At 43.3% G+C, this 27,255-nt stretch overlaps 2 protein-coding genes across 2 annotated transcripts in view; both read right to left on the reverse strand.

The window, feature by feature from the left end:
* The window catches only part of Taf2 (TATA-box binding protein associated factor 2), a 54,105-nt gene extending 51,121 nt beyond the window's left edge, over window positions 1-2,984 (reverse strand). Inside the window, exons 1-2 of the mRNA XM_028766832.1 lie at window positions 2,678-2,984; window positions 2,218-2,272 (exon numbers count right to left, since the gene is read on the reverse strand). Coding sequence (XP_028622665.1) covers window positions 2,218-2,272; window positions 2,678-2,757 — 135 coding nt within the window. The 5' untranslated portion in view covers window positions 2,758-2,984. The remainder of the gene's footprint in view (window positions 1-2,217; window positions 2,273-2,677) is intronic.
* Window positions 2,985-6,909: 3,925 nt separating this feature from the next.
* On the reverse strand, window positions 6,910-20,637 carry Dscc1 (DNA replication and sister chromatid cohesion 1). Its single transcript, XM_028766798.1, has 9 exons — window positions 20,189-20,637; window positions 17,998-18,166; window positions 15,832-15,966; window positions 15,155-15,245; window positions 14,293-14,431; window positions 13,263-13,315; window positions 12,408-12,562; window positions 10,352-10,500; window positions 6,910-7,082 (listed from the first exon to the last, which is right to left on the reverse strand). Exons 1-9 carry the CDS (start codon window positions 20,386-20,388, stop codon window positions 6,974-6,976), a joined length of 1,200 nt encoding a protein of 399 aa, XP_028622631.1. The 5' UTR covers window positions 20,389-20,637; the 3' UTR covers window positions 6,910-6,973.
* Between the last annotated feature and the right edge of the window lie 6,618 nt (window positions 20,638-27,255).

Below are 27,255 nucleotides of genomic sequence, written 5' to 3' on the forward strand. Positions count from 1 at the left end.
TCTTATCAGCATCCTGCGTTAGTTAACTCGAATGGGAAAGACAAGTGAACTATGGGATGCAGGCCCAGGGTTTTCATAAGCTTGACTGACACATGAACCCTGGGAGGGCAGAAAATGGTTCTGATGCTACATGGTGAGTTTGAGGCTTTCAGACTCCAACAGGAGGCAAACAGTCAGCACAGGGGACTAGAGATAGCAGCCCCTGTCACATGTCAGGTACCAGTCTACCTTCTTAGGCACTCTCTAATCCTGATATCAACTCTGAGGAAAAAAGTGCTACTTGAAACATTTTACTCAAATGTCCTAGAAGATATAGGTACTGTTAGGAAGTATTTCAAGGTTAGCTTTTATACGATAAATAATAAAGTTAACAAAATGCTAGCTAGAGCTAGACCTATCTGTTTCTACTAGTCCCTAATCCTCTGGACACAAGGGCTTTCTAAAAAGTTCATAAATATTTTCTGTATAATCTTTATACCAACCCCTACAGCCACTATGCTCCCAATTCTGAAGTAAGAGACACAGAGTCTTAAATCTAACCATTAGTTTGGATCAACAGGTTATTACAGCAGAAAGAGCAAAGCCCAAAATATTATGAAGAAAAACTTTGTATTTAAAAGTGCAAATTAAACTGGTGGTGGCACGTGCTTATAACATTTGGACTTGAGAAGTGAAGGCAGGAGATGGCCACAAGTTTGAAGCTAGCCTTGCCTACATAGCAAAATCCTCTGCTGGAAAGAGAAAAGTTGCAAACCACAAGCCAGTGTAGCAAGAAGCCCAAAATACATAGATCCCTCCCTCCCTCCACAGAGTCTTAGCTAGACTGGAAGTCTCAATGCAGATCCAGTTGGCTTCAAACTCAGATGTCTGCCTCTGCCTCTGAGTTGGGATTAAAGCTGAGTGACACTATGCCAGGCCCCAGCTTGTCTCAGACTACTCTATCAATCATGCAATGACCACCCTACATAAGTGAACTTAGTAGAAAACCAGCAAATAGAATCAAATGAACTTGGTGCTGGGAGTGGTGGCACACACCTTTAATTCCAGTACTCAGAGACTGAGGCATGCAGATCTCTGAGTTCAAGACCAGCCTCATCTACATAGTGAGTTATGGTACAGCGAGAGCTGCATGGTGAGAATGTCTGGGGGGCCGGGTAAGGGGAAGAAAGAGAAAAAGAAAAAAGTGATCCTGATAGATTTGTAAAGTCAGCACTTAGAAGGCTGAAGCAAAAGGATAACCAGTTTGATGCCAGCATTTAGAGGTCAATGTAATTAAATTATGGATCAAGTCAATCAGAGTAGGACTGTTTACTTGTTTGGCCTTATAATATAATACATGTTGTAATAATAGGTGCCTGTTCAGTGAAGCAAGGGCTACTGTGATGGAAAAGGTGGATTGCTCATTTCTCTATTCCAGGATACTAAATCCAAGCAACCATATATCTCTTGTGGATTATAGAAAGTAATGGCGCAAAAATGTGAACACTGTCCACCAGAGGTTCTTCTGCTAGACTACATGCAGGCAGTAGCTTTCTTCTTCTACCAATACTTACCCACTTTCCCTTTACTTGTATACACTCGGCTCCCTCATTTATAAAGCTGGGACTGAAACTTTACCTCACGGTATTACAGTGAAGAGTCAATGAGTTAATTACCATACACCTTAAGGAATGTCTTATAGACAAGATCGATTCAACTAGCATTCACTATAGTTCCATCAATCATGTCGATTCTGATAATGCTAAGCTGAGAGCTACATCACAAGTTTCCTATAGTGCTGGAGGAAAACCTTAAATTAAAAATACTCCCTAATTCTTTCACATTGTCCACAGAATCCACCTAACATGTTCTATCCCCAAAACACAAGATAAATAGCAATGTGTGACAAATGTTACAAAAGAAATTCCATGAATGAGCAGGTGAATCTAAGACTGCTATGACTACAGGCTTAGTCTTGTCTAATGCACAGTGTCAAGGTGCTTAATTATAAAGACTTCCTAGTCCACAACACACTTAACACATTCCACATTTTAATCACGAAAGGGGAGGCGGTGGGAATGGAGACAGCATGTATAGCAAAAGGGTATGATAATCAAACAGACTTGAATTCTAATTTCTTACTCTAAGGCATCACAAATAATCTGGAAGACTACAGAATCCCCAAGAACTGTGAAAGGCTGACTTGACACTGTTTATGATGACCGGGAATGATCTTACCACAACAGATTTTCTCTGGAAGTTTATGTTGTTGATACAGACGACCTGATGGGTTGTATATATAAAAGAGAAAGAAACGACAATTATTATACGAAAGCATAACTCTATCCAAGTACAAATAGGGACTATCTTCTAAGCAGCTCAAAAACCACACAGCAAGTTTGTCTTCGAATTCTACAAAATAAGTTAATCTTACTCATTTTACTTATTTTAAATCTAGCAACAGCCATGAAAAGGTTTGTCTTGACAAAAATATAGCAGTACTTTAAGAAAGGCTTATGAGTCCGTGGGGGAGAGGGGTAAACAACAATACTGTTATTCAAAACATTTTCATGTCCCCTACAAACATCACGTCCCCTGGAGTGAGCTCCAGTTTCCAAGGCTCATCGAGTCACTCACAGAATCAATGAAAACAAAATCAAAGAGGGGCGAGAAATGGAGTGGGATGAAAGATACTTATAATTTGTACGGCCGTGGGCTTTCGAAGCCCTTGTCTTTCTTCCTGTTCATCCTGGCGGACTCTAAGCCGGTGGGCGGCATGAAGAGCTCCTGCGGGGCTCGCCGTTCAAGGTGCTCGGGGGGCTGCAGCGCATTCCCGGTAGCGGCCCGTGCACCCTGAGCGCCCAGCCACCTGTCCTCCGCCTCTTATCCCCTCCTCGACCACTCTCAGCCGCCTACGCCCGGTCCCTGTCACACAGATGAGCCGCTCTACAGGAGCTCAAAGCCGCCACCGCCGCTGCCTGCCGACATCTTGCCGGTCACCTCTGACCGGTGACGTCAGAGGAAGTGGAGCGGCCGCGGAGGCAGAACCCGGAAGTCTTGTCCGGACGTCAGTGGGCGGGGCTTGCGCGATAAAGCAAGGGTGTTGTGCTTGACTTGTCTTTCTCGTTTGTCTCTAAAATATTTCTAAAATTTAGGAGTGCAGAGGAAAAATTTACTGGGTGAGAAGGGAAGATCGGGAAGGAAGGAAAGGACGGTAAGTGTTAGGTGAATCGTGCTTGTGTAAGTGGAAGCCAAGTGTAACCAAGGTAAGGGGCGAGGGGCTAGCAGCTACCAATGGTCCCGAAACCATTGCTGTGTCAAGAACAAACTCACCCATTTGGACCCTGTGATTTAAACTCCAAATGTGTAATTAGACCGCAGAGAACTCTCAAGCCCCGAAGTCTCAAGGCCTCAGTATATATCTTATGAATTAAGAGATATAAATCAAATCACAAAAGCCAGGCAGTGGTGGCGCACACCTTTAATCCCAGCACTTGCGCGGCAGAGGCAGCGGATTTCTGAGTTCGAGACCAGCCTGGTCTACAGAATGAGTTCCAGGGCAGCCAGGGCTACACAGAGAAACTCTGTCTTGAAAAACAAGACAATACAAAACAAAATCAGATCACACTCATAAATACAGAAAACTTTAATAAACGACATTTTGAAGCCTTTGTTTGTGCATTTCCTTTCCTTGAAGGTCAAAGACGCAAACCAAGATCTGTTAATTCTGTTAATTAAGGATTGTCCATTAACATTTTTCCACCGGCACAGATTTAATTCCACTCTTCCTTCTTACTCCTGACAAGGTCGTTAGCTGATTTTAAATTAATTTGAACTTTGGTCTAAACAAAACCAATTAGGAAAATAAACCCATAGCTTTATTAAACATTCCAAAACTAGAAATAATTTTTGCCGATGAGCATTTATTTATGTATTAAATTCACACAAAGTAAAGGCAGAGCTCATGAATGGCTTACACAATCTTTGCGTAAGATTACGTCCTCATGTATTCTCATTTGTTAGGCGCATCCTCAGAGTTCACATCATTTTCTACAATTATATAATACCCACAAGGGTACCAGTAGGCTTGTTCCAAGTACAGTGATAATCACACCTAGTGGAGACTTTGCTGCTTTAAAGATACACTGATGTAAAGTTGCTTTTTTCCATGGACATGCCAGTCAGCTCAAAAATCTTTGCTCAGGAAGCTGGAAAGTAATATAACCATCTGTAGTCTCACTGGTGGATGCAATTCTCAACATCAGTACAGGACACAAAAGTCTGTGGTTTTGTGACATGTACATTTGGTTGACAGGTCTGTGGTCTGGTTGAATCGCTGTTGGTGTCAATCCCTAGGTCAGTGACTCTCAATTCGTCTTTTAGGGAGTCAGAAGACCCTTTCACAAGGTCACCTAAGATTTATAGATATGCACATCAGAAATTTACATTATGGCCTGGAGAGATGGCTCAGTGGTGAAGAGCACTAACTGCTCTTCCAAAGGTCCTGAGTTCAATTCCCAGTGGTGGCTCACAACCATCTGTAGTGTGATATGATACCCTCTTCTGGTGTGTCTGAAGACAGCTACAGTGTACTCACATAAAATAAATAAATCTTTAAAAAATTATATTACAATTCATAACAGTAGCAAAATTAGTTATGAAGTAACACTGAAAATAATTTTCTGGTTGGGGTCGTCACAACATGAGGAACTGGGTTAATGAGTTGCAACGTTAGGAAGGTTGAGAACCACTACTCTAGGCCAACTGTTAGCATGACCTCAATTGATTCCCATCGGCCACTGGTTGAGTTTAGTAGGTCGATAGCTGAATCTAGTAGGTCTTCACTGGTTGGGTCTGGTGAGTTATCACTGATTTCTTCTATGTATGGACTGGGGAAAGCCATACCTGGGGCACACAAGACAGCGTGCCAGGACTTTGCAGACCATAGTTATTTGTTGAGAGTGGGGACAACAGCGAACAGGAAGAAGGACTTGCAAAAGTAGAAATGCTTTCTAGTTCACTAGTGAGTTTTACACATGCAGGGGAGTACTGCTCGTCTAGTATTCACATAGGATACAGGAGGAAGCCCACTTCATCAGTAGTGCATAATCAGGTAAGCAGAGGCCAGTGTTGTTTGTCAGCAATGCAAACAACTGATACACAGATTCCCACTGGTGATGGCTATTCTTGGTTGTCACCTTGATTACACCTAGAATTAACTAAAATCTAAGCAGCTTAGTACACCTATGAGATACTTTTCTTAATTAAATGTTTGAAGTGGGAAACCCCACCGTTAATCTGGATATTTTGAGGTGGGAACATCCACCTTTAATCTGGGATACACCTTCTGGTAGCAACCAATATAAAAAACAGGAAAGAAGAAAGCTTTCGTTTTGCTCCTTATCTGTTTGTGCTCTCTCGCTTTTACTGGCAAGTTCATTTCTTCACAGGCATTAGAGCCTACCTCTTTGGGATGCTGGAGGATACTAAAGACCAGCTCAGACACACAACCTCATAGACTGAACAACTACTGAATTCCTGGACTTTCCATTGGTAGATAGCCATTGTTGGACTAACTAGACCACAGCCTGTAAGCTACTCTAATAAATCGTGTGTGTGTGTGTGTGTGTGTGTGTGTGTGTGTGTATTGATACATATACATGTATATAGTGTGTATATATATATACACATTATATATTATATATATACAGCTTTTAATAAAATAAAGCTCTGAATGAAACTATTACTAATAGTTCTTCAGGAAAAATTTTAAATGTATTAATAACTAGGATACCAAATTATAAAGATATGGAATTTTATATATGAAAAATAGAACTTTCTACATATAGAATTCTTACAAACTTCAGGAGATAATAAATACAAACCTTTTTTCAAGATAGGGTGTCTCTGTGTACTGCTGGCTGGAACTTGATCTGTAGACAAGACAAGCCTTCAACTTAGAGATCCATCTGCCTCTGCCTTCTAAGTGCTGGGATTAAAGGTGTGTACCACCACCACTGCTACCATCTGGCTTTTTATTTTTTTGTCTTTGTATATAATGAGCATTTTACAAATGTAACCTGAAGGATATGGAAATATCCTATGACATTTAAGAAATAAAAAAAGGGGGTGGGTAGTTATAAGATGTTGAAGAGGAGAAAAAAGTATTAAAAAAAATTGGTTTTAAAAGCCAATAAAGGCCAGGCGGTAGTGGCGCACGCCTTTAATCCCAGCACTTGGGAGGCAGAGGCAGGCGGATTTCTGAGTTTGAGGCCAGCCTGGTTTACAGAGTGAGTTCCAGGACAGCCAGGGCTACACAGAGAAACCCTGTCTTGAAAAACCAAAAAACGGGCTGGAGAGATGGCTCAGTGGTTAAGAGCACTGACTGCACTTCCAGAGGTCCTGAGTTCAAATCCCAGCAACCACATAGTGGCTCACAACCATCTGTAATGAGGTCTGATGCCCTCTTCTGGTGTGTCTGAAGACAGCTACAGTGTATTCATATATAATAAATAAATAAATCTTTAAAAAAAAAAAAAAAAAACCAAAAAACAAAACAAAAAAAAGTCAATAAAGCTAGTCAACCTGGCAATCTGAGTTTGATCCCTGAACTTGAAAGGCAGAAGGTAAAAAATGGCTCTACAGGAAGTTGACGTGTACATGCTGCTATGGTATATGTACCCCTGTACACACACATCATGTACATATGCGATAATCATAAGGAAAATTTAATTTTTTTGTTGTTGTTTTTTTTTTTTCGAGACAGGGTTTCTCTGTGTAGCCCTGGCTGTCCTGGAACTCACTCTGTAGACCAGGCTGGCCTCGAACTCAGAAATCCTCCTGCCTCTGCCTCCCAAGTGCTGGGATTAAAGGCGTGCGCCACCACCGCCCGGCGGAAAATTTAATTTTTAAAGGTGTCCGGGATAAAAATATGCAAAAGAATCTTTTTTATTGTATCCAGCAACTTTATAAAGCAATTCAGTATGTCGTTCTTTTAAGAAATGAGTCTCCTTGAATTATAAACTTTCACGCCATTTTGCATTGAAGATCTCGAATATTTAGTAAGCAGTGCACCTATAGTTTGCTTCTCTCCGCACAGATCTCTGTGGGGTAAAAGGAAATGAACGCCATGAACATTTGTGGGAACGTAGTATGACACGATGCAGCTCACTTTATAGCTACCTGCTAAAGCCATCTTTCTAATACATGAGAACAGGGGCAACTGCTTCTAAATCTTAACTGAAGTAGGCAGATTACAGGTGTCAGTCATCTCATTTAACCTTCACAAGAATAGGTGTAATGGGTTATTTAACCCTGTATTAGATATGAGGCAACAAAACTAGGTAGAAAATGAGGGTCAACTTTGGCCACCATGCAAAGTCCCATATTATTTCCATTATATCATGTGATCTTTACATTACAAATAGAAGCAATGTGAGATGGAGGAACCTACAGTCAAAGAACCTGTATCCTAGGCTTGCCAAGTATGAGCTTGTCTAGATTGTCTGCCATTCAGGAGGGAGCAGATGACACAAACAGAGACAGTTAAGACAGTTAGAGCGAAGAGGGCTGTAAGGTACACAGAAGGGCTTTTGATTTAAGTGTAAAAGCAAAGCTAGCGGTAGTGTTTTAAAAATAGTCAAAACATATGACCTGAGCTGGGCCTTGTGGCACAGATTTGAAAGTCTGTAATCTTAGCCTGCTGGGAGTCTGCGGCAGAAAGAATTGAGGTCCTACCTGAAGTATGAATGAGTTCCAGGCCTACCCAAGTAACCTAGTAAGAACCTGTCTCAAAAGAGAAAGGGAGAGGGAAAGGGAGAGAGAGGGAGGGAAGAAGAGAAAGAGAGAGAAAGAGAGAGAGCGAGAGAGAGAGAGAGGAAAGAAAGAATGAAGAATGGAAGGAAAGAAGACAGATTGATTGATACATAGACTGACTAACTGATTTAAAAGATTGAGTGTGAGATGGCTCAGCAGATAAAGGCATTACCACCAAACCTGATGGCCTGAGTTCAGTCCCTGGGATTGAACATTGTAGAAAAAAAGAATTGGCTATTGAAAGTTGTCATCTGATTCTACATATGATCCATCGCACACTCTTCTCCTGCTACCACAAATAAATCAGTAAGTAGAACTGAGGACAAAGCTCAGTGGTAGGGAACTTGCCTAGTTCAATCAGGAATTTTTTTTTCTTTTTTTTTTTCTTTTTTTTTTGGTTGTTCGAAACAGGGTTTCTCTGTATAGCCCTAGCTGTCCTGGAACTTACTCTGTAGACCAGAGGCTGGCCTCGAACTCAGAAATCCGCCTGCCTCTGCCTCCCAAATGCTGGGATTAAAGGCGTGCGCCACCACCGCCCGGCTAGGAATTTTCTTATGATGGAGAGAAAAAGGACATGGGGTTGTATTGCAGTCTGGGAAACACTATAGAATATATGTCCTGGGAATAACCCAGGACAAGAGAAAAGAGTTAACTTGGCTAAGTCTTAGAAAAGGCCAGACGAGATGAATCTAGTGTAAAGGGAGGATAGGGCTCAGGAAGAGGGGGAATGGAACTGGAGAGGTAGCTCAGTGGTTAAGAGTACTTGCTTTACAATCATAAGGACTGGAATTTAAATCCCAGAACTGATGGTATCAAACCAACTGTTCCAAAATATCCCAGCTCCAAGAGAGACAGATACAGGAACCCTAACTCTAACTCTAAGCCTAACCCTAACCCTAACTGTAGGCCTACCTTAGATAGGAAGAGAGCTTGTGTTATGGCTAAAGAACACATGTTATGCTATGTGCCCTTCTTGATATACACTAACTGTCCGTCTCTGACTCCAGTCCCTAGAAGGTAAGTTCCCAGTAACCGACTCAGTGACTCCCATTCAAAACATACAGCCACGACTATCCACTTGTTAGATGCCTAACTACTTTTTTGTTTCTGTAACTTGCTAACACAGATACTCAAAGATTGTTTTGAGTTACCTTGATCACTTAACTTGGCAGAACAGAGCAGAATCTTGCTTGCGTAGATACTGAAGATCTTCATGTGGTTTTCCCCTTTAAAAGTCCTTTCTCAGTCCCCTCCTACATGGCAATCTCAAATTTGACTCAGAGATTGTTTATCCTCCAAGCAGCTAATCAATAAATCTTTTAATTATAATTGGCTTGAGTCTATGGTCTATGATCCCAGGGGTCACAAACCCCATAACACTTGCTAGCTTCAAGCCTAGCCAAGACAAGTCCTAGGTTCGTGAAAAGGCTCTGCCTCAGAGACAAAGGCAGAGTGATGGAGAAAGACATTTGATTCTTCTGGCCTCCATGTGCCTGGCCATCCTCATCCTCACACATGTGCCGATACCCACTCACACAGATAAATACAAATACACGTAACAAATAGGAGGTACAATTTATACACTGTACAGGGAGGACTGAAAGGAAAAGGTGCTGACGTGAGAGGTTGAAGGCTTGGCAGTGGGAAAGGAGCTGGTTCCTGTTTAATTCCTTCTATTTCCTCAAGGAATGCAATCATAAGCTAGAGGTGAAGACAAAATGGAGTGTCAGTGGTATCTGAAGATAAAAGGCTTGATGAAGGTATAAGGGTAAAGGTTTCATGAGATAGAGTGACAGGCCAGACTTGGGATGAATTCTATATAATTCTGATGATCCCCTTGGAGACTTTTCTCCAGACACTTCAGCTACTAATGTCGGTCACAGCATCAGCAGAACGTTCGGTTTCATTGAAAGGGAGTGAGAAGTGAGGAAGAACCTGTACAAAGCAGGAGTAGAGAGAACGCAGAATACAAACTGAGCAAAGAGACGGCCTGCAAGGTATGCCACAACAGTGATGGTGGTGTCAATGGCTTTCAAGGGTTGGCAGACTTGAGACATCAAGGCTAACTTGCTCTTCTGGAATCTGGCCTCTACCATGATATTAATGAATAATTCAAGAGTCAGGTGTAGTAGTGGGGATTCCTATAATCCCAGAATTTGAGAGAGTGAGGCAGAAAGATGATGAATTGCAGACCAGCCTAACCTACATAATGAGTTTGAGGCTAACCTGGGCTATCAGGTGAGACCCTGTCTCAAAACTAAACTAAAATAATAAAATTTATATTAAGTATATCTTCTCTCCCGCAAGGAACGTTGATTTTGCAGGAAAGAGAACAGAGAGATGATTGTGAATGGAATGTTAAGCAGAAAAGATAGCACACACTCCACCTTCAGAATGAGGTATCAGACAATGATACAGGGGGCCACCTAAGGAGGTTTGCAGGGACACTGTATCCTCAGGGAATACGCAACAATGCTCTGTTCAGGTCATAAACCTAAAACCCTATGCAGTATTTTAAACAACGACCGCCGTAACCTATCCTGAATAAGTTACTTACTGGATATACGGAGCGATGTCTTCTTCCGTCCACTTTTCTCTCAGAGAGAATAGACTATTAAAACGCTCCTGTGTTCCCTCAGGCAAATCATCTACTTTGAGCAAAAATATGATTTCTGGTCTTGAGTTTCTGTCCACCAGTGCTAAACCCTACAAGAGACATGAAGTTTGAGAAAAGGAAAAAAAAAAAGGCTGTTAAAGTAATGATGTCATGTTTAAATATTTCTTCTCCGTTACATCTAACCTAAGGAATTAAAATACCACCTACATGAAACCTTACGGAAAGTCTATCCAGAGGCTTACAGGCAGCATGTTTCATAAAGAGTTCCTTTAAGCCGGGATTTCTTTGTCGTCTGCTTGCCCAGATAGATTTAGTGCTAAATGTCACCAGTGGCCAGTCACTGCCAAGTGCAGCAAACCCTTTCCTTGGCTTCTTGGAGTCTCCTACCCAGTCCTATTCTCTTGCTAATGTCCATCTCTCTTCCCTCTTTTCTTTTCCCCTCACCAACTTCTTTTCTTGTTTAATGTGTAGTTTCCCAGACCTCCTCCCTATCTTCTTACCAGTTTCTCCAGCTGTCCTGGGTAACCACATCCTACCCCAGAGCCTATGGTGCCCTTGTTCGTGACTCATCTGCATCTTCTACTCAGATACCTCTTCTGAGCCCCAGACCCACACATCCAAATTACGGAGGATACCGCCCTCATCTCCACTGCCTTGGAGTGGCAGGAAACCTAGGTACCTGAGATTCTAGTATTCAAACCAGATATCTAAGTGGTCAGGAGTGGCAAGAGATGCCAAAGCCTCAAGATTTCTCTACCCATCACCCAATAGCTACTTCTGTTTTGTTCATTTGTTTTTTACATTTTGTGTGTGTGCGTGTGTGTGTGTGTGTGTGTGTATATGTGTAGAAGAGAAGGAACATGTGCACACAGCAGTATACATGTAGAAATCAGAGGACAAATTAAGTGAGTCCATCATGTGATTCCTAAAGATTAAACTCGGGTTGTTAGGTTTGATGGCAAGCACTTTTACCCACTGAGCCATTTCACAACTCCTCCCTAGTATCTATTTCTTTGGCCAGTATTCTTTAAGGCTTGTTTGCTTATTTTTGAGACAGGGTCTTCTCTAGCCCAGGCTGACATATACTTACTATATAGCCAAGGGTGATTTTGAACTTCTGATCCTCTGGCCACTACCGTAAATGCTGGGTTATGGGTGTACATCACCATGCTTAATTTTTTGAGTGGCTAGAATCGAACTCAGGGCTCTGTGGGTACTAGATAAGTGTTCTACCAACTATGATACAGTGGCGGCCCAGCAACTATCCTTTTCTTTAGTTACACTCTCCCATAGTTCCCTTTCCCTCCTTCCCATACCACCTGTGCTTAAGTCTGTTTGCACACCCTTCCTTCATAAATGCTAACTTGGGATAGACTGCGTATGTAGCGTTCACAAAGCCCTGCATTCAATCCCCAGCACTACTTAAAACCAGAAGTAGTTTCACTTGCCTAAGATCCCAATGCATGTGAAGTGGAGCCAGGGAGATCAGATTTTAAGGCTGTCTCTGGCTACATAGAGAGTTCAAGGCTAGCCTGGAACATACAAAGTTCTGCCTGAGAGAGAGAGAGAGAGAGAGAGAGAGAGAGAGAGAGAGAGAGAGAGAGAGGGGAAGAAGGAGGAGGAGGAAGAGGAGGAAGAGGAAGAAGAAGAGGAGGAGGAGGAAGAAGAGGAGGAGGAAGAAGAAGAGGAAGAGGAGGAGGAGGAGGAGGAGAGAGGAACAAAGAAAGGAAGGAAGAAAGTGAATATGTATGCATAATAAACTCCAAGTTCAAAACTTCAAAAAAATTTGTGATACTATTCTGTACTATTCTATATAAAGCATTTCTCTGTAAGTACTGGGGAGGTTAAAGGGCTCTGGTAAGAGTAAATGAAGACTGTTCCCCTAATGAGTATCTAGGACAATAAAATAGCTCCCAATTCAGCTCCAGGACAAGAATCACTTCCCCTAGTCAGACATCAGCTGGAGAATCCCAGGCACACCCCCCAACGACCTTACCTTGAGCTGATCAAGCCGAGTCGTCATTCCCTCGGGAACACTCTGCTGCCACACTTCCTGAAACTCAGCAAGATTAAACTTGACGGCATTCTGCAGCAGCATCTCCGCAGTCGCTCTGCATATTTTGTCAGCGTTCAATTCAAAATAGACTTCACCTAAGGAAATGGTAACAGATAGGGTCAGACATCTTCTTCTGTAAAATGGCATTCATTTAGTTACTGTTTGTGTGTACCTTCATGTACATGCCTGGGCTTGCGTGCACCCCCGAATGAACGTGGAGGTCAGATGACAATGTTCAGGATTCTGTTCTCACCTTGTAACAGGACTAACGCTCAGGTCACCAGGCCTGGCTCAGCCAGCTCAGTGCCACTGGCTTACTGTTATGGTTTGTATATGCTTGGCCCAGGGAGTGGCACTATTAGAAGGTGTGGTCCTATTGGAATAGGTGTGGGCTTTAAAACCCTCATCCTAGCTGCCTGGGAGCCAGTCTTCTGCTAGCAGCCTTCAGATGAAGATGTAGGACTCTCAACTCCTCCAGCACCATGACTGCCTGGATGCTGCCATGCTCCCACCTTGATGATAATGAACTGAACCTCTGAACCTGTAAACCAGCTCCAATTAAACGTTGTCCTTATAAGAGCTGCCTTGGTCAGGGTGTCTGTCCACAGCAGTAAAACCGTAACTAAGACACTTATCATCCAATACAATACCAGCACTTCCTTTAACTCAACAGGACACCTTGGAAGGAACCATGATCTCTGCTCACCTCACACAGACCCATGGTTCTTATTACCACCAACATACTTGTTCATCCCACAAGTAAGAACACCCACCAGGATACTTCCCACTCCTCACCTTTCTCTACGTATTTCTTTCCATAGCATTTAAGACAGTGTTCAATCATTTCCCTGAAAATTTAGAGCACACAAGAGAACTTAGGAGCATTTTACAGATTTTTTTTTTTTGGTTTTTGTTTTCGAGACAGAGTTTCTCTGTGTAGTCCTGGCTGCCCTGGAACCCACTCTGTAGACCAGGCTGGCCTCCAACTCAGAAATCCGCCTGCCTCTGCCTCCCAAGTGCTGGGATTAAAGGCGTGTACCACCACCGCCCGGCTATTTTACAGATATTTTAAACACCGTGGCCACACTAAAAACTTAGCTACCAATTAAGGATTTAAAATATTAAATTCCTTTGATGACGAAGAAAACTTAAGAACTTACTTAAAGATTTTGGGAACTGCTACATGCCAAGGCCTGTTCTACAACGCTTAGCATGAATCATATTTGGGAACTGCTACATGCCAAGGCCTGTTCTACAAAGCTTAGCATGAATCATATTTGGGAACTGCTACATGCCTGTTCTACAACGCTTAGCATGAATCATATAATCATATATTTGTTGTTACACAAAACCTCAAATTACAACCATTAATTTTTTTTTTTGAGTGACTAAAATAAAAAGTAGAAAAGATGATACGGTGACCAAAAGTCCCAAATCCTTTCTAGTTGTAAATTATTTTATCTTTTCCCTCTGGGGCTACAAAGCAGCTCAGAGGTTAAGAGCACTTGCTATTTTTATAGAGGAGCCAGCCAAGTTCAGTTCCCCACACCCACCTGGTGGCTCAGAACCTCAGTTACCTCCAGTTCCAGGAGATCTGATATCTTCCTCTGATCTGTTCAGGCAGCCCGTATGTACACAGTACACATGCATACATGCAGGCAAAATAAACCCTCATACACATAAAATAAAAATAAACATTTTTAAATTTTTCTATAATATCAGAATGTAAATGCTATGCACTCAGTTTACTCCTGGTCTTGAAAAAAAAAAAACAATGTTCACTGTCTTAAAGAAGTCTGCACAGACAAATAATGAAGATACTCACTCTGGCTCCAAAGGTCCAAGTTCCTGCAGGCACACAGTCAAAGGAACTTTATTAAAAGACCAAGATTCAGAATCCACAAGCTGAGTTACATGATTCAGAAGTTTGATCTCATAATCAAATTCAAGAATCCTCCAGTAACCTACAAATTCCAAATATCAAACTTACCGAAGAACCTTTTAAGTGAAATTATTAGATAATCAATAAACAAAGCAGTAACACCCTGTTACCCATAAAGCATTGCAGTGGCTACTGTTAATTGTCAACTAGATACAACCTAGAGTCCCCTGGGAAGAGACTCTCTGAGAGGGACGGCCTGAGGTAATCTGTGTGGTATGATGATGTTGATAACTCTGACCAGAGCTATGTGAAGACATCTAGTTTTCACAGCACAAAGAAGTCCAGTTCACCACAGAAGTGACAGTTCTGTCAAGGTGTGGACAAGAAAAATAACTACTGGCAATCAAGATGGCTTTCCTCATTCCTTAAAAAAAAAAAACAAAAAACTACATATATACACAGTGGAATTTTCTTCAGTAGTAAAGAAGGAAATGAGGACATTTGATGAGAAATGGAAAACAATATGCTAAGAGAAATGAACTGGACAGGAAAGACAAGTATCATGCTTTCTCTAATATATAGAATTTAGATTGTGTGTGTGTGTGTGTGTGTGTGTGTGTGTGTGATGGGATTCAAACACGAGGCCTCACCCATAGCCAGCAAGTACTCATCTGCTCTTAATATCATTACCTTTGAAGATAAAAGGAAATTAAGCAAGCATGCACCATGCAGAAGGGACCCCATGCCTCTCTCTTGCATACGATACATACAGTTCCACCATCATGAATGGTACCAGTTACACTACCTCCGATCTCACAGGCATTTAGGACTTGTAGCTGAGCCATTATCTCTTCCTCACTTGCCTGAATTTGATTAAGCAAATCTTCAGTCGTATACTGAAACAAACAAAACAGATACACACGTTCATGATTTGGGAACAATGACTTTCTTAATCCTGTTGAGTTTTGGAGAATAAATAAAAGGAGCTTGAAGCACACAGTAGCACCACGTGGTTTCCCATCCAAGTACATCCAGTGCCCCATCCTGCTCCGTTTCTTTTTTTTTTTGCCTCTATTCTCATCCAATCAAGGCAATACTGTGAGACTGGGATTACACGGCCTGTATCAGCAGGCCAGGCTCCCACTTCCCTTGGGAGGTCACATGAAGTCCAGCACATTTAAACGGCAGCGACAGCATGCCACTTTCTAGCTAGCCAGACTGCATTATGATTGAAACTTTTATCATACAGGTTTTAAAGAAGTGAGACTGCCGCCAATGATAACAAGGTATGGGGGCACACACCTATAATCCTAGCACATGAAGAAGCAGAGACTGGGGGATGGCTGTGAATTCCAGGCCAGCCAAGTCTACAGAGTGAGAATTTTTCCCCTATCCCCGCCTCCCTGCCAAATTTTAAAATTTTTTTTTAAAATGTAATTACATTTTGAATTTTTGGATAAGACTAAGAAATACAATTCTCACTTTTGAGCGGTTTGCATCCTCTTCTTTCTGACTGTCAGGACCTTCGTAGGTATTTTCCATTAGAAGTTTCTTCAGCTTTTTTAACTTAGGTCTGCATCTTCTTAATTCCCAAAAATTATTAGAGAAACCAAAGATCTGGAAATTACAATGCAGCATAAGCCTTCAGTGGCCTTTCCAAAGACAAAACATTACCACAGAGCCCTCCTTGCTCCAGAACACATGAAAAGCAGCCATGGACCCTTCCCGGGCATCCGTGACAATTCTACCAACCAGATGGGAACAACTGAACACATAAAGTCAATAAGAGAAGTGCCCAGCACCGTGGTACATAGAATATGCGAAAGCCAAACATCCATACACATAAAATAGAAATAAATAAAACCTCCAAAAAGAAAAAACAGGGCTTGGCATAGCAGCACATGTTTTTAATCTCAGCTCTCAGGAGACAAAGGGAGCTTGGACTACACACTGAGTTCCAGGCCAGCCAGAGGTACATAGTGAGACCCTGTCTCAAAAAAGACAAAACAAGTAAACAAAGACAGCCATCCACAGTGGGGGACAGAAAGCATTTGCCTGGTCCTAGCCCTTAGTAGGATAAGAGCTACAGTGAAAGATGGTCTCAAAAAATCAAAAGGCTGGAAAGGTAGCTCGGTGGTGGAGTGCTTGCCCAGCATGCAAGAAAGCCCCGGGTCTGACCCTGAGCACTTCCAGACCCTGAGCACTTCCGTATAAACCAGGTATGGAGGCATATGCCTGAGATCCCAGCGCTTGGGAGTTCAGGGTCATCCTCAGCTATATAGCACGTTCAAGACTAGCCTGGGCTACATTGTTTCATACACACATACACACATACACACACACACACACACACACACACACACACACACACCACAGATATATATGAAATTTACTGGAAGTTCCTCTATCCTAACGCCTCATAAATCACTAAAACTTCCCAGCAAGTTCCCTTCTTTTCTCTCCAACCATGCTTTTAAGGAAACAGCTAACCTGACTCATTCTGAAAGAATTAAGGGCTTTGCTTCCATGTGTGACTGACACCCAAGACAGGGAAGACTTTTGTTTGGTAACTGCCATCAGCTTTCTCTAAAGACTCTATATTAACGAACTAACCTAACTTCAAAGCTAAGAAACACATTCCCTTCTAGCCTCAAGTTTCTTCATTTCCCTACCTTATAAATAATACAAACATCCTAGTTAGGGTTGAAGGGATTCATTTTTCAAAACATATTGTGGTAGTCTGAATATGCTTGGCACAGGGAGTGGCACCATTTGGAGGTGTTGCCTTGTTGGAGGAAGTATGTCACTGTGAGTGTGGGCTTTAAGACCCTCACCCTGGCTGCCTGGAAGTCAGTCTTCTAGTAGCAGCCTTCCGATGAAGATGTAGAACACTCAGCTCCTCCTGCACCATGCCTGCCTAGATGTTGCCATGTTCCTGTCTTGATGATAATGGACTGAACCTCTGAACCTGTAAGCCAGCTCCATTTAAATCTTGTCCTTATAAGAGTTGCCTTGGTCATGGTGTCTGTTCACAGCAGTAAAACCCTAACTAAGACACTATCTCCAGCATAATTTATTAAAAATAGGTAAAACATTAAGAATGAGTTACTCAGTGGTCTAAAGAAGTTGTTGGTCTTCCTGAGAACCCAGGTTCTATTCCTAACACACACAACAAAAATACACACACACACACACCACACACCACACACACCTACACACCACACACGCCGACACACGTGGCAGCTAACAACTATCTAAAACTCCAGTTCCAAGGGGATCTGGCTTCCAAGGGCACTGTATGCACATGGTTCACATACTAGCAGGCAAGACACCCACACCTCCCCATACACAAAATTTTTACAAAATAAATAAGTTAAACAATTAAAAAAAAAAAGAAGAATGAGTTACCTAATAAACTTACTACATTAAGAGAAACACCAGATGTGTCTGAGGGGGAAAAAGTGGAAACAGAAAAAGAATTCACAAATTCGAACAAAAATAAAAGAATACTAAGGAATTTCAAACTCTAGTAAAAACAGTTTTAGATTCCCTGTGACAACACATATCTTATATCAAAAGTTTTTAACCAAAGGCAAGCTTGGAACACAAACCACCATCCTGAGACTCAGGTATAGGACAAAGCGGTACCTCTGTGTGAACGATGTTACTCTGTGTTTCCTCCCCCTTCAGCTGGTCTGGAGTTTTGCAACCAGGGATGAAAAGCAGCATATTGGATGTGTCTGCTATCTTCAAGTCGTAGGTTTTGTCTTTACTGCACAACACAGCCTGTTCATCCTTATCTCCTCGAATCACAAAACTACAGGAAAATGGAGGGGGATGAGACATGGCTTACTGAGACTCTGGTGGATAGCTCACTTTAAATAACTCCCAAATCCTCTGGCTGAGCCGGGCAGTGGTGGCGCATGCCTTTAATCCCAGCACTTGGGAGGCAGAGGCAGGTGGATTTCTGAGTTCGAGGCCAGCCTGGTCTACAGAGTGAGTTCTAGGACAGCCAGGGCTACACAGAGAAACCCTGTCTCAAAAAAAAAAAAAATCTTCTGGCTGCTAGATTTAAAATTAAGCCTTGGGAGTGTGGTACCCTGAACGAGGAACCCCCCAGCCCCCAAACACAGGCTCAGGCATATGAACATTTGGTTCCCAGTCTGAAGCACTATTTGAGGAGGGGTTAGGAGGTGTAGCCTTGCTGGAGGACGTATGTCACTGAGGAGGAACTCACAGAGTAAGAGCCTTGCCCACTTACAGTCCAGTCTCTCAGATTCATGCTTGCCATAAAAGGCATGACCTTAGCTTCCTCCTCCCGCTGCATGCCTGCAGCTTGCTGCCATGCTTTCCATCATGATGGGCTTCTACCTCTGTGGAACCATAAGTCCAAATACACTTTTCCTTCTATAAGCTGCCTTGATCAAGGTGTGTGAAAATTGCAAAGAAACTGATACAGGCCCCTACGATACAATGATAGAGTCCATAAAATACTGGGTCCTGGGGGCTGGAGACATGGCTCAGTGGTTAAGAGTACTGACTGCTCTGCCAGAGGTCTTGAGTTCAATTCCCAGCAACCATATGGTGGCTCAATGAGACCTGATACCCTCTTCTGGTGTGTCTGAAGACAGGTGCAGTGTGTGTGTGTGTGTGTATTTCTTTAAAAAAAAAAAATACTGGGACATGTGAAAGCTAGCTAGCTTTCTGGAACCTAACCAAAGAAAAATAACTAAATATAGGCCAGAAAGATTCAAAGAGACCAGAAGAAGGTCAAAGATCACCAGAAATATGCTGAGAAAAATCAGAAGATAATTCGTTGAGATGCTGTGGTATTCATTGGCTGAAGGGCCAATGGTGACACTCACTTGTGACCTAGCAATTAGGAGGTGGAGGCAGGAGGATTAGAAGTTTCAAGGCCATCCTCAGCTACACAGTAAGATGGTACACAGTAGGTCTGAGGTCAGCCTGCTCTACTTGGGATCCTTTCTAAAAATAAAACAACAACAAAATTAAAACACCAAACAAACCAAAAAGTAAAAGAAGTCTTCTAAAACAGACTAAACTGGTACTTTACTTCTCAGACACACTCAAAGCCATGGTAGGGAAGAGATCAAGAGATGGGCCTGCCTCTGCCTCCTAAGTGCTGGGATTAAATGTGTGTGCATCACGGCTTAAGTACTAATAGGATTCATCTCTCCAGGCAGCCCCTACTTTTCATCTTTTTCTCTTTTAGGACTGGGGATCCAGCTAGAAGCCTACAACGTAAATACCCTACCTCTAAGCCCAGACTAGTCCAACCAGAGGCCTAGGTTTTAAAATCCAAGGTCTTGGCATTAAGTTTGTAGTTGAACCGGAATTAAAAACAGTTCTTCAGTAAGTGACCTCAACCAACCCCGGGCCACACGCAGCAGTCTATCAGGCTTTAAACTTTTACCTCGTCTGTCCCACCTGCTGTTCAAGTAAACGAAACTCAAGTGCAAGCCAAGAACTCTCTATATAGATGCTGGCTCTATATTCTGAGATAGAACGAGTGTTCTGTAGAGTCCTTGGTATCACTACTAAGCCCTCCTAAACTCCCTGGAGCTTCCTTCTTGACAGTCTCCCGCCGGCACCTGTATCCAAGTTCAGCGGAGTCGTGCTAACAAGGCAGTCTAGCAATCATTGACTCCTCCTGGCAGATGACAGCAAGCTGGGGATCCGCCCACCGGCCTGTACCGGCCCAATCAAAGCAACTCTCTGGACCAGTTCCTCATTGGAGTTCCCGGGCTACACGCAGCAGGTAGGAAGCCTCTGGGAGGGCGGGGAATCGGCGCTCCCGGGCCCCACCATCCCGGCTCACCTATCCCCGGCCTCCAGCTGCTGGCACAGTGCTGGTTCCAGCTCCAGCAGACAGAAGTCGCCGCTGGCAGAGCCTCCGGTCCCGGGACCGAAGCTCAGGCAGTGCACGGTGGGCAGCAGCTCGGCGGCGTTCAGCTTGGCGACCTGCAGCGTCGCGTCCACTTCCTCGCGGGTCCTCCGGGAAGCGAGCGGCGGGGACATCCCGCAGCACGGAGAGGGGCGTGTCCTCGACCCGAACTCCCGGGACTTTAAAAGCGCGCCAAATCCGCCGGAGCCGACTTCCGGGACGGGGTGGGGCGTGTCCCGAGAAAGTCGGAGAACATCCGGACTCACGAGTCCCTCGGCAGTCGGCTCACAGCGTGCAAGTCCCAGGTTGCTGAAGGGAAGCACGGTTTTCCCGAGGACTCCAGGAAAGTCGTGTTAGCAATTCTGTGTCCCCCGCGGGGCCAAGCACGGAACTTGCACCCACCCCTTCCGCCGCCCTGTGCCCGCCCCCTTCTTTCCCGCCAAAACTCCTTAGGGTCGCCTACTGCAGTGGGTCCTGTGATGAGCTATTTGTGTGCAGAATTTCATTCAGCTGTTACCACAACCCAGTGATCCCCTCGTGCAGAAGCGAGCAGGATGCTTGCCAATGGTGGCACAGCCTTGAGATGGCAAAGTCTGAATCCAGCTTGGTCTATGGTGGCTCCAAAATAGCTCTGCCCAGTGTTGTGCAGATAGTCCAGACCAGGAACCAGATCCTGGCAGAATCAGATGTGGCATCTCATGTGGGCTTGGAGACCATCTTAGATGGAAGGTAACTTGCCTCCTGTTCGTTAAATACTTCATTTGTCCTAAGGGGCACTTGAGACGGCTAATCCGCAGAAACAGCCCGCCTGGTATGCTCCTGGGAGAGGCTGGCTAACTCTGCACTGCAGGGCTTGATATTTTCTTAACTCAAGTTTACAGTAACGTAAAACTGTTTTAAGATGAAGACTCATTCATAGATTCACACCTGTGCACTTGTAACTGATGTGCGAGCTCTCTAAGGGATGCACTGGCAGACTCTCGCAGACTGGCTACCCATAATAGTTGAAACAGTAATAGGAATAATTGTTTTCAGAGAAAGTGGTTTCCCACTGCTTCCTGTAAAACAAACAAATAAATAACTAATAGGAAGGCCAAGGTGATCTTAGTCCATCAGGTTAAAAACCAACATGAGCCAGGTAGTGCTGGTACTTTACATTTAATTCCGGCACTCAGGAGGCAAAGGGAGCATCTCTGAGTTTGAGGCAAGCCTAGACTGTAGAGTAAGTTCCAGGACAGCCAAGGCTAAGCAGAGAAACATTGTCTCAAAAAGCAACAAACAAAACATTTGAACCACCAGGCCAAGTAGTTTAGTCCCAGCACTTAGGAGGCAGAGGCTGGCAGATCTGAGTTTGAGGCCCTTCTGGTCTACATAAGTGAGCTCAAAGCCAGCCAAGACTAGATGGACCCCATCACAAAAATATATATATATAAAAAAATAAGATCAGATTGCATAAGAAAAATGATGGAGCAAGTGTCGAAGATGCTGGGCAGTGGTGGCGCACACCTTTAATCCCAGCACTTGGGAGGCAGAGGCAGGCAGATTTCTGAGTTCGAGGCCAGCCTGGTCTACAGGGTGAGTTCCAGGACAGCCAGGGCTACACAGAGAAACCCTGTCTCGAAAAAAAAAAAAAAGTGTCGAGGATTTATTACTGGTTATCACTGAAATGGCTCACTGAAGTGTTTGCCATGCCAGCTGATAAGCTGACATCAGTCCCCAAAAAGGTACAGTGGAGAGACCCAACTCCCAAAAGTTGTCCTCTGGTACACATGCACACATACTTTCATATACACTTATAAACACACAGTAATACTAAATAAAATAATAGTATGTGGAAGATAACCAGCCATTGAAAATGTGTTAAAATGGAAACATTCAGACTGGTGACGTGGCTCGGTAGTTGAGCTCACTGCCAAGCCTGGTGACCTGAGTTCAAATCTCAGAACCTACAAGAGAAGGAGAAAAACAACTCCTGAAAGTTGTCCTTTGACTGCCACACACGTGCCATAACAAGTGTGCTAACTGGGGACAGCTTACAGTTTCAGAGGTTCAGTCACTATCTCATGGGCTCGGCTCCTGCTGTGATGAAAGAAAGCAGCATCCCTTAGCTGCTCCATTATCATCATGGCAGGAAGTGTGGCTGTGTGCAGGGAGACATGGTGCTGGAAGACCCAAGAGTTCTACATCTTGGTCCACAGGCAGCAGAAGGAGGCTGTGTGTCACATGGGGTGTTGCTTGAGCATAGGAGACCTCAAAGCCCGCCCCCCACAGTGACACACTTCCTCTAAGTAGGCCACACCTCCTAAAAGTGCAGCTCTCTATGGACAAAGCATCTAAACACATGAGTCTATGGGGGCCATTCCTATTCAAACTGCCACATACAGAGAGATCAGGGACATTTTCCAGGCAACAGATCAGGCTTGGAATCCTTACTGCCTTCAGAGTTTTGTGGCATCCAGCAATTTGCTGATTTTTCCTAGTTTCAGTCTCTTGTGCTGATGTGAGGAAAGCCTGAAGTGCTTACTAAGTGGCAGCTAAGGTTTTAGTCTTATTTACATCACTAATTGGGTAATTTCATTGTCTCTTTAATGAGGCCAAATTGAGTTTCTTATTACTGCAACAAAAATACCCTGACAAAAGCAACTCAGGGGAGGGATTATTTTGGCTTGAAATTCAAAAGGGATACAGTCTATCTTCTTAGTGGACGGTGTGGTGGCAGGAACAAGCAATCCCTGGTCACACTGCACCCGCAGTCGGAGGATGGAGAGAAAGGGATTCTTGTGCTAAGGGATGCTGCTCTTTCTCTTCACAGCAGGAGCCCAGCCCATGAGATAGTACTGCCCACAATTAGAATGGATCTTCCGACCTCAGGAGACCTAATCTAGAAACCCCCTCACTGACATGCCCAGAGGGTTGTTTGCAGCATGATTCAGAATTCTCCCAAGTTGACAACCCAAATTAGCCATCTTATAAGTTCTTTCGCTCTCTGCAAGATGGACTTGGGCTCTTCTGTTAAAATTGAATGATTGTTCTTGCCAAAGGGTATTAATGCAGGCTGCTAGGGGAAGAGAATTGTCATTAAGTGTGGACCCTGGGTGCCACACTAGCTGACCATCTAGACAAAAGTTATGCCCTGGTGCTATAGTGGCAAGACTGTTATGAGTAAGCACACTCCCTCTGGTTGGAATTGAAGCTTGGTCCACATGAGGGAATTCATGTTTGGTACTGTAAACCTGGTAAGGTTAAAAAAGAAAGAGAGAAAGAGAGAAAGAGAAAGAAAGAAAGAAAGAAAGAAAGAAAGAAAGAAAGAAAGAGAGAAAGAGAGAAAGAGAGAAAGAAAGAAGGGAGAGAAAGAAAGAGAGAAGGAAAGAAAGAAAAAAAGGAAGGGAGGAAGGAAGGAAGGAAGGAAAGAAAAGAAAGAAAGAAAGAAAGAAAGAAAGAAAGAAAGAAAGAAAGAAAGAAAGAAGCCCCTGGTTTGGGAGGTCATAGAGTCTCATGGGGAAGCTATTGCTGTTGTTTTATTAAGTGGGCATGATGTGCCTATCAAATTGCCTTTTAAATAACCATGTCTATTGTTGTAGATTGGTCAGCTTTTATCAGACACCCTTCTTTTTTGCTGTGACCAGAGGCGATTGTACAGATTCATAATTGATCAGAGTGCTAAGAATAGTGACTCTTGAGTGCTTGGGCATAAATATGGCACCTGCATTATTCCTTCCAAGACTCAGGGAACACCTTGCAGGATGAAGGAGGTAGAACGGATGTCAGAACCAGAGGATAGGGCGGACTGTTGTGGAATGCTGCCTTCTGAGCATAAATGGCCACAGCGCTCTTGAACTCACAGCAACTGGGATTCCCTGTAGTACCTACGAAGGATTGAACTTATCAACATCTTGCTACAAGAAGGAGGGGGACTCTTCCCCTTTCTGAGGATTTATAGGTAGCTAGTGGTTGCTTAGGGACAGGAAAGACATTTTCTTTTTTATTTTCCAAGACAGGGTTTCCTCTGTGTAGCCCTGGCTGTCCTGGAACTCACTCTGTAGACCAGGCTGGCCTCGAACTCAGAACTCCACCTGCCTCTGCCTCCCAAGTGCTGGGGTTAAAGGTGTGCGCCACCACTGCCCAGCTGACATTTTCTTTAGTGGTGTAGATAATGGGTTTATAAAAAAAATAAAAGAGATATAGAATATATTCTATGGGAGTGTGTTGAGGTACGGGGGAAGGGGATGTCTCAGTCGGCCCATGCCGAGGCATCCTTTCTCCCTGAGGGACCAGCCACACAATGGCAGTATAGTATAGAATAGAGTTTATTCAGGGCATAGGGAGGGGAGTTAAGAGGGTAGTAGAGGCAGAGAGAGAGGGAAGGAAGGAAGAAGGGAGAGAGAGTAGAGAAGTAGAGGCCAGCCATGAGCATGGAATGGGGAAGGGGAGAGGGGAAGGGAAGAGCCCAAGAGGGCAAGAGAGCGAGAGGGGGGCAAGCAGCCCCTTTTATAGTGGGTCAGGCCTACCTGGCTGTTGCCAGGTACTGTGGAGTGGAGTTTAGACAGAATGCTAACAGTAGTCACTGGTAAATTGCTCATATTCATGTAAGAACTTCTTATTCACACTCCAGTAAGCAACCCTTGTAAAAGTTATGGTCTGGTTCTTCTTCCCAGCCCCATGCTCCCAGAAATAAGACTCAGACTCAAAAATATATTTACAAACACCTTGCCCACATAGCTCGCTCTTCTCTGACTAGACTGTAACTTGGAATAACCCATTCATTTTAACCTACATTCCCATATGTGTCCATCTCCTCACATCTTCTGATCTCCCGCATGGCTCTGTCCCAGAATTCCCTCAGATTTATTACTCACAGGTGCCACATCCATGCAGACATAAGATGTTCTCTCTACAAACCCTAGCAAAACTCACCAGGTCACAGGAGTGGGAGGAGCTTAGAAGAGACGCTAGTTAGGAAGTTGGGAGGAGGGTCCGTGAGAATGGATAAGGGGAGAGAGAGAGAGAGAGAGAGAGAGAGAGAGAGAGAGAGAGAGAGAGGGAGAGAGGGATAGATCACGTATCTGTGACTTTTCTGTTGTCATGATAATACCGGTCGACCACAGCAGCTTAGAGAAGAGTTGATTTGGGCTAAGGATTCCAGAGGGCCAATATTTTATGATGTCAGAAAATACACTGAGATGAGGCTCCAGGATCAGGAAGCTAAGAGACTACATCTTAAATGATGCAAATTGATCAAAATTGCAGGTAAGCGAGGTTTCTTACTCTCAAAGCTCTCCTCCGATGACATAGTTCCTCCAGCAAGGCTGCACCTCCTAAACCTGCCAAAACAGTGCCATCAACTGTTGGAATGTCCAAGACAGTGGGGAACATTTCTCATTCAAACCACCGCAGAGGGTAATGAGGAGGATTAACAGAATCAATCTACATTATGTACGTGTATGAAAATGTCATAGTGAAACCCAATATTATCTGTAATTAATTTTTGCTAATAAATACCAGAAGCCATCATATGACAAGCTAATTAACTAGCAGGTGTACTCCTGAGATGGCCTGCTTCATATTATAATCCACAACAGAATTTTACTATAGGCAAGGCCCGAGAGAATTCATTTTAGGAAAGATTCCTGCTATTACTATGCTTTTCCTGTTGTTATTAAAAATATATAACAATCACTAGGTATTATCTCAACCCTTTTGAGCAGATCTTTGCAGATCTACAAAGATTTACTGTCTTGTAGTGATGCTATATAGACAAATAGATGACTTCTTAAGTCTTACTGATGATTCTATAAGAATTCCTAAAATTATATCAGTGATTAAGCTCTTTTATAGTGGGACTGCTATTAGGTCCTTTTTTGATAGTCAAAACTGCGATGAGAACTCTGTCACTCTCCCATGTGTCACCAGTTAATTACTCTTAGATAGTAACCAGACTTTCTACTCAGAGCACATTCCAAGAGGTTGTAAAACAATTAACCAAAGGTCATTAAAAGGGAACTAACGATTTGTTATAGGTGCTAGGACAGAAGACAAAATATTGGTTGGATTTATCTATACAAAACTTCCCTAATAACTTAGTTATAGTTTTAAACCTTCAGTGGACTTGTGGAGCATGGTGATGGATGTTTAGCCAGATAATTACTCTTATTGGATATGCATGTAAACCTTCTCTGTTGTTAACTTCTATTTCAATTTATGATTTGACTATTTAGTATGAACTTGTGGTGAACTTTTTAACATGTGATTATGTATTCTGAAAGATGTTTAAGTGCTGAAGACAAGGAGAAGAGTCAGAAGAACTGAGCTGAGGAGAACTTTCTTGGACAAAACACTTCTTAGACAAAGAGAAGAAGGGAATTTCTCTTTATCCCCTTTTTTTCCATTCATTCTGTCTCTCTCCCTTTTTCTTAGATAGCTTTCATAGGAAACGTTTTACAACTTAAAAAAATAAATGTTATAATCACTTTTTAAAGTGTCCCTTTTTCTTCCTGTGACTTCTACTAGCAGGCTGAAAGTTAGAGCCGCACAGTTCCTGCTGAGATAGAACAAAGGCCACATTACTTACTCCCCCAATGTTAGGCTACAGGTGTCCATTGCCTAAGCCAGTAAGCTTTTTACCCTCAGTAAGAGCAAGAAAATTAGCCGGGTGGTGGTGGTACATGCCTTTAGTCCCAGCACTTGGGAGGCAGAGGCAGGTGGATTTCTGAGTTCGAGGCCAGCCTGGTCTACAGAGTGAGTTCCAGGACAGCCCAGGCTATACAAAGAAACCCTGTCTGAAAAACCAAAAAAAAAAAAAAAAAGCAAGAAAGTTTTTAGGACTTTTTAAAAGTTATCATCAGCATTTCAGTATACTTAGAGAACTAGAACATCTGGAGACCCTCAGACTTTAAAGCCACACCAGAGTCCTGCTCTGTGCCCCCACCACTACCCTCTCTGGGCTGGGAGGCTCCTTGCAAATAAAATAAATTTTTAAAAAATGAATAACAGTGGGCTGGTGA

This window comes from Grammomys surdaster, unplaced genomic scaffold, assembly GCF_004785775.1.
Source record: "Grammomys surdaster isolate TR1022 unplaced genomic scaffold, NIH_TR_1.0 63, whole genome shotgun sequence".
Classification (NCBI taxonomy): domain Eukaryota; kingdom Metazoa; phylum Chordata; class Mammalia; order Rodentia; family Muridae; genus Grammomys; species Grammomys surdaster.

Coding starts and splice junctions, on each gene's coding strand:
- Dscc1 (XM_028766798.1), bottom strand. CDS start 20,388: ATGTCCCCGCCGCTCGCTTCCCGGAGGACCCGCGAGGAAGTGGACGCG. Junction 18,167..20,188: donor CAGCTGGAGGCCGGGGATAG/GTGAGCCGGGAT, acceptor ATTTTCCTGTAG/TTTTGTGATTCGAGGAGATA. Junction 7,083..10,351: donor GACATCGCTCCGTATATCCA/GTAAGTAACTTA, acceptor TTTACCCCACAG/AGATCTGTGCGGAGAGAAGC.